This window comes from Echinococcus granulosus (genome assembly GCF_000524195.1).
Source record: "Echinococcus granulosus chromosome Unknown EG_S00019, whole genome shotgun sequence".
Taxonomy (NCBI): Eukaryota; Metazoa; Platyhelminthes; class Cestoda; order Cyclophyllidea; family Taeniidae; genus Echinococcus; species Echinococcus granulosus.
This window is the reverse complement of record NW_020170399.1, coordinates 35,623-43,606: the sequence shown is the minus strand read 5'-3', so window position 1 is coordinate 43,606 and position 7,984 is coordinate 35,623. Positions and strand designations below refer to the sequence as shown.

Genomic DNA, 7,984 nt, shown 5'->3' with positions numbered 1-7,984 from the left:
TCGAAGAAGTCAGATTTGAAGTTAAAATTTGAAGCACCATATCGCTATTCAATGCTGATGCAAAATGTACAGACCTAAGCAGTTATAACTGAACCAAATTTTGAAAACGATGTGCCTTATCTCCTGGAAAGTCACACATCGCCATAATTTTAAGGGCCTATCTCAGTATTTAAATTAGCAGTGCTATAAAGAAAATATTTTATGCTGGGTGCTAAGGAATTTCTATTTTTTGAAAAACGTGATGACCTGGAAAAGAAGAAAGAGCTTTGGATGAATATTTATGGGTGGGTTTTGTTTATAAACCACCCTCACAACGCATAGTCATTTTTGGGGCAAGAAAAGATTTCTCTTTCCTCAGCTAAGAAGCCTAACCAAGGATTTTTCATCTTTTAAGCCATTTCGCTTAATTTGAAACCTGAAGATAAACTGGCAGCTTACTTTATGGTGTTAATAGTTAGAGGATTTAAAAGTTTTGAGTACTTAAACGTGTCTCATGTGCTTATAAATAAGTAATTACTCACATGCGCACAGGTTTTGCAAATTCATCAATACCTACTTTTTCCTTAATTTAGAAGACAACCTTGTAATTTAGTCAAAATATAATGTTTTAATTAAGTTTTGTTTATAAAAAACCCTCAACCGCCCCTAAAGGCAGAATAAATGAGAATCTTAGTGAAATCCACCTATACTGTTCCAAGTGTGATAAAGAGATGGAGAACAGCTTCAAACAGTGGCAATTCCTTTTTTGGGGGGTTAATAAGCCATTTAATGGATTACAACTAAGTAAAGTCTATCTACGTAAAACAGGTTACGAAACATTACGGGCAGGTTTGTGCTCTATGTCTACTCAACATTCGGCTTGTTCCTTCCACCTTAATTAATAAAAGGATAAAGTAAGAGGAAGAAAAAAAACCTCTTTCAGTATCGAAGCTTGAAAATGCGAGTATCTTGAAAGATGTGATCCACTTTTACCCGCGGGCAACGTGACTTACGTTAAAAGGGTTTTCAATAACCTCAATTCAACTGGAAGAGGAGAAATATGGCCACGGTGCTCGGGTATAGTGGAACGACTTGAATACAGCTGCCTTCTAATAGGTCTCCTGTTTACTGCGAGTAATGGGATTTCAAAACGAATACTGCCGGTTATAAAATGCCCGCATTAATTATAGGCGGATTTTCCGGAAATCCTTTAAGCCTGTAATCTTGCATTCATTCCACTGTTGAGAAAACGATAAATTTGCCCCCTAATCGCATTTTACAATGTTCTAGACGCATTCTGCGAAACATTTCTTCTCATTTCATAAAGCATCTGCAAGCACTGCATTGCTGAATCATTACCACTCAAGGAAATGCCTCACTTGTCGGCCGAGATTGATTAGTGTATCAAGAGTCCGATTTATGCCGCCGCAACCCTTGAGGGTAAACTGCTTCATTTCATGAGGTCATGAATAAAAGAGGCAGACTCTGTGCTTGAAGGAATTTCATTATCATTCGAATTGAGTACTTCATGAATTGGCCGTCACTTTTAATTCAGGTCATCCGGACAGATCAGTATGGGGAATTTGTCAGCCAAGTGTTTGCACTGCATCCGATTCTAGACAAATATGACATTCCTTTAAAGCCAAACTTAGTTTAAGGTCTTAAACTAAGATACCATTTGGTTAGCATGAATGAAAGGATGACATCTTTACACTGTTCCAGGATGTTGGGCATTTGTAAATACTCTAGGCATAAGCGAAGCAGCGTGACACCCATGACAACTTCCATGCGTGACAGCAAACTAATGCTTCGTCGTGACGGTTCCACTTCTACTACTTCGATCACGATCTTAACAGACTGAGTGGCTGTAAAATCTTTCTCACGGGTTCCAACTCGCATTCTGGTAGTCGAGGTATCCTTTTGAATACTTGTGAGGAATGGCTCTAGTGCTTTTGAACTGAAAATGATATTTCCGGTAACTGCCTATGGAGTTTGTGTTGGGTAATCTTGAATTGTAGATGTCAATCTAAAAACCTTATTAAATTCTCTTTTTAAGATATGCCTAAAAATGACTGACAGAGTATCTACTGAACAAACATTTCCAAGCCTTTGAAACCGCACATCTTAAGTTAAATGCTCCAGAGAGTACAGATCTGGTGGATTCTTCAAGCAGAAGTGAATCTCTGGTCACAGATTAACATAATAAGCTCTACCACTCTGGGCATTGCACTGAGTACTTCCAGGCTAAAGATTCACACGAGTCTTGCAAGTTGGGGGTGACTATCCAAGCAGCGCCCCTTGGTGCAGTCATTGTCATAGTGACTGCAGTAGCTCTAAAAAAGTAAACGCATTCTTCTTAGTGGAATAAACTCCAGTTACTGTTGTTGTCATTAGATGGTGCTAAGTATAGCCACGCGAGATAGTTTTTATCCTCTTTCAATAAGTACTGAGAATACCCTTTATAAGGTCTTCCTGAACGGGGATTCTTTTACAGTGCATCTACATCAAGTTGCTAAGGTTAGTACTAATTATTAGCAATTTACCAATAGCTCCTAATATTATTAACACTACTAATATTAATGTTAAATCTTTTGCACCAGTGATGGTTTTGTCCTCAGTCTTATTGAACATGGAGATTGCCTATTATGTGTGCAGATTATGTGGTTAGAATATGGTGCTCATTAAAGGTGCTCGCAGTTCCAATTAAAACGCATTTTCCATGACAGATTTAGTTTTGGTTCCACCAAATATCTTTTATTAGCCCGTAATAACCACTGCCTAGTGCATCATAGTTCAAGTACTTTGAAGACTTGAGAAGGGCGGTAATAGCTGAAACAGTAAAGGTAGATTTTAGGAAGAAGGACCTTAGCGTGCATGAAAATCTGGTGTTGGTGCCTTCTTGGTAAAGTGCAGGCCTTAACACAATGGTAAAATCTTTTAAAGTTAGATCGAATCGGCTTACTCCAGCAGCTTGCAGCCAAACTTTTCAAGCAAACACTTTAACCTTTAGAGTTGTTGGGAAAAATTTCAACGTATCTGCCCCCTTTATGATGAAGGACTGATAGTCAATTGTTCTCACCCTGGAAACCAACACTGCGCAGCAGTGTTGAACAACCGGCTAGGCTAAGAATCACAAATAAGTTCTTCCAAATTTTCAGATCGCGACTGTAGGTAATGGAGGCTAATTTAATATCTGAGGCACGGGTATAGATTATGATAAAGAAATAATTTATGAGGAAAACAAAAGCTTAAGAAAATGGGGATCTCATTAGGGAGCGTATTCTAACTGTTGCTGATTGCAACTGTCTCAACAACTGCCTCGACTGTCAAAATTTCAATCACATATTAAGATGGAGTTAACAAAAAATTTCTAGCAATATCCACCCTGAATGTCCCAGGCCTGATAAAGAGAACATAAACAAATCCAGACAGTTGTCAAAAAGCGCCCGAACAAAGGACTTGAGTCATATCCTAAATTGCTACTAGAAGATGCTATCTATTTGTAAGGGTTTACAAGATAGTACAAGCAGTTGTGTACTCTGGGCCTACTTAACATCCAGTTAATTCCTTCCCTTGTAGTCCTCAAAACATAAAGTAAAAGAAAGGAAAACGATGTCCCTTGCCTTTTATTTTAAAAGTTTATAAATATAGGCATGTTTAATTATGTCATTCACTTGTGTTAAGAGGTAACATACTTTGCGTTTGTAGAAGTTTACATGTTTCCATTCCAACTAGAAGGAATGTCAGGGCATATTGAGGTGACTTAAGTAAAACCGTCTCATAATAGCTCTCCTCTTTGTTACGCATAACGTGATTTTACGACCGAAAACTACCATTACAATGCACTGACATTAATGAGAGCCATCTGAATGCAAAAGAAAGCATTGCTACTATTTTCTTTAAGCTCGCAATCCTGTATTCATTCCTCCTTTGGGAAAGTAACGAATCTTTGCTTCGAGGCACATTTTATGTTCTTCTGAATGCATTCTGCAGGACATTTTTTATACTCATAAGCCTTCTGCAAACATTGCCATACTGATTCACTCTCCACTCGAGAAAATGACAAAGTTGTCTCTCTAAATAAATTATCTGTCACTGATAAACCATGCACCATGGTGGCCCTAGAAGATAAATTGCTCCATATTATGAAGCCGAAATTTAAATATGCAAACTTTGTGTCTCAAAAAGTCCGATCTTCACCTGGAGCGAGTACTTTGTGCCCTTGCTTTTAGTTATTCAGTCATCAAACCACACTATTAAGACCCTACTTCCAATAAGTAAGATCTATGGTTATGGATAAATAACAAATTTTCCAGAATACAGCAATCCACCACATCATATCAACCGTTGCCTAGTCAGTTCTGCACCTTTTCGAACCTATTTGATATAGGCAAAATTAGGAGCCTTGGTTTTCGCAAGTGGACTACCATTGCTTGATTTCGCATGCAGTCAAGTGCAAACAAATGAAACTTTTAGAATGACCCACTAAAACAGTGTAAAGCGATGGTCTCAATGCTTTGAAAATGTTAACTACAAGTTGCGGCCTATGGAAACGGCATCAGGTTCGCAAAGATGAGCCTACTATAAATGCTTAGTCTCCAATCCTAGTAGGAAAGTAAGTGGGTTAACCTCAACGTGGATATTAGAGGCACACCGTATAGAATTCCACCAACAGGACCAACAAGAGCTGACTTGGGACTAATAGTCTAATGAGCTCAAAGAAGCAGTGGTGCATCGAGTAATACAGCTTAAGTAGTACAAAATGCGGTATCCGATTAAAAGCTTCCACAGAACACTTCATCAGTCGCCTATGCTGCACTAATAGAAGGCGTCATTCCTCCTCTAGAGCGTAAAACAACAGTAGATTTATTTACTCTTTCAAGCACTCTCATGTTTCCTGTAGAAGCCACCCGTTCTAAAAATTGGTGATTCTGAGGTATCAGGAATTACCCCACATTAATTTATTTTTAAATGTCACCAACTCACGTGATACGATAAATTATAATATAGTGAAGTATAAACAAAGCGTTGCCGGTGCAAAAATGGCACTTTTTAACAATAATTTAAGAAAATACGGCAGAGTAGGGGTAACTTCTCGGAGTATTACGGCAAAATTCACCATCTGAAGACGTCAGCTTTGCCTTCTTGGACATCAAATGATTAGATTCCCGATATGAATAATCGATCTTAAAAGTAGTTTAAGTTCTCATTCGCTCTAGTTCCGACTACTGTTGATGAAGACTGACTACATTTTGCAAGTTCCTGAGATTGCGTTACCTCGATGTGTACGTTATTTGGATTTCTCTCATTAGGAGAAATTAGTTGCAACCATTGTACGCGATCACATTGCAGATTGTGAGCGCATACTCTAGACGACCGGACTTTAGTGCCTCACTGAGGGGTCAAACAAGCTTGGGTGCTGTAAACATTTCTTACTAGTCAAAAACACTTGCTATCGGGTAATGGTGGAATTTGGTCAAATTCTTGTAAAGTGCAAGCGGATTTTAGAGGAGAATAGGCTCTATAATGGAGAGGAAGTATGGTGAGCAAACATGTGCCAATGCTCTAGTGGATGTCAATCTGTAGCACCTCTTGAACCTCCCTTTTAGTAAACTGTCTAGTACTGTTTGGTAGACCATCTACCCAAACTGCAAATCGTAAGTCAGCTGAGTCAGAGAATTGCAGAATGAGTGGCATCATCCCATAGCAGTAAAACTTCGAGCACATGCCGACAATGCTAAGCCCCATAATTGTTAGAATTAAAAAGACTAAGACCAGGATGGAAATACACAAAGTGCTTACAGAATTAAGGTGAGACTTCCTTCGGATCGCCGCTGTCTTAGCCGGTCTAACCCCTATTATTGTTATTGTCATCAGGTGTCAACGAAGTTCAACATTCTTATTTTATTTCTTGAAATATGAAGAGTGAGCGTTTAAAAGTCCTCATGAATAGGGTTTCTCTTACAGCAACTCTACATCTATACATTGCCAATAATAAAATCTCCGAAATTCAAATCTTGCAACATTTAGAGTTTGTGTCTCCAGTCTCCTGCAGCATAGAGATTAAATGTTACGTGCGCAGATTAAATCGTTAGATTTTTTTGCGCATTCTAAAATGCTTGTAATTTCAAGTGAATTGGGTCTCCATAAGTCCATTGTTCCCAATTTAACTGTTATTTCATAAGCACCTAATGAACACCACATAATGTCTCGTTATTCAGGCGTTAGGGAGTTATTACGAAGATGAAAATTGGTTAAAGCAATGGAAGCAACAATTTCATATTTCCACATTATCTGTATTATCGCAATAGACTTCAGCTTTTACATCGGTGGTTCATTTCTCATTTCGGTCTTCCATGGTATGGAAATTGAACGGCATGTAGATTTTGATGTACATGCCGCTTTAATTAAATCTGATGTCGTTCATAGTTGCTCCTCGCGTCTTTCACGAAAAGGCAACATACCTTCATTAGCTCCCAATTAACAGCGCATAGTGCATCATTATTCAAGTATTTTGAAGCTATTGTAAGTTGGTAATAAGGTTGAAACATCCGGAGTAGATTTAGTAGGGAATGTTGTTTTCCCACAAATAAGCCTAGTGTTGGTGAATGCAAGCGACGCTTTAAAATTTCCACGGTTTTATCAGTCGTGGCCAGGTGAATAATTACAGGCCTTAATACAGTGATAAAAACTTTTTGAGTTAGACTAAAGCTGGTGTAACTCCAGCAGATTGCAGCCAAATCCCATCATGGTTACTTTCTTTGTGATTAACGCCTGACAAATGCCTGAAAACCAACACTGTGTAATTATGGTAAGGTGAAATGAACTAACAACGAGGTTAGGGATTGTAAATGAGTTCTCTCTCGAAATTTTATAATCATGACGGTAGATAATGAGTCTAATTTGCGTTTAAATTGTAGATATAACCTACTATGTAGGAATGATTTAGATGAAACTCAAAAACTACATAACGTGATGCTTTGTAGAGAGCAACTCTAAACAAAATGTTTGCCATGGTTTCCGTTCCTCAAAGATTAGCCCGATTCAAATTAAATTATCGGCCATTTTACTTTGGAAGATATTGCCCGAAGGCATAAGGGGCACAAATTATTCCGTATTTTACCAAATACAAAGCTGCTTGACACTTGTCGGAAATCATTGAGCTCTACTCTATTATTTGCCACGACTTTATTAAGACATGAGGAAAGCGTTTTCGGTGTACCCTGCAAATTTGGGTGGATAGGTAAGAAACGTGCCCGTTTTCCCATGCGAAATTACCTGCGTACAGAATTGGTCGAGTAGCTGGCTAATAATTCATGGGCACTACAGGCAGGCAGGACTCTGAATGCCGCGTAGTTTTTCTCTGCATCACAAACAGCCTGACGAGAAAGTTATTGCTGTGGAAGGGGCTGGTGGGTAATCCCAAAAGCCCTCATGGCATGAAATGGAGATCGTGGTACTGTACAATTTTAAGGAAAAGGTACATTTCTTTATATACGCAGTCGTCCACACTATTCAAAAGTATAAATCTGTTAATCCAACCTGTTTGCTATGGTCACCCCTTGGTGGCATGCATACCATTGCAACACTATGTTGGCATTGAGCCAATTTACCCTCAAGAAGAGCTATTTTTGCGAAAATACTCCCTTAAATGCTGTTAAAGTAGATTTGTAACCAACCACGATGTAGGTGTTATTAATATCCATTTTGGAAGGACCCACAGTTGCGCTTACTAATCCAAAATAAAGTTGGAATGTAGCACAGGAGCATGACAGAAGATATATTACTGATGTAGAAGTAGCCGAGGCTGTCAACATGGCCCGAAGGCATTTTAGCAAGCGGAAGTGCAATGGCGGAGCCTTAAGTGTCTGCGTAGCCAAAGTGCAGGATTAAACGGCCTCTAAATTACTGAACACTGTATCCCAGTTGCTTTGCACAGGGTAAATCAAACTCCAGCAACTCATTCAAAAGCCGAGCGATAGTACAAAAGGTAGTTTGGTGCTCC

General features: G+C 38.8%; 1 protein-coding gene across 1 annotated transcript; it reads right to left on the bottom strand. All coding sequences in view use genetic code 11, as the record gives it.

Moving 5' to 3' along the window:
• Window positions 1–1,632: 1,632 nt before the first annotated feature.
• Window positions 1,633–2,296, bottom strand: EGR_03543 (hypothetical protein; the record flags this gene model as incomplete). The annotated part of the gene is made up of 2 exons (XM_024492792.1): window positions 1,633–1,936; window positions 2,193–2,296. 2 exons carry the CDS (start codon window positions 2,294–2,296, stop codon window positions 1,633–1,635), a joined length of 408 nt encoding a protein of 135 aa, XP_024352675.1.
• Between the last annotated feature and the right edge of the window lie 5,688 nt (window positions 2,297–7,984).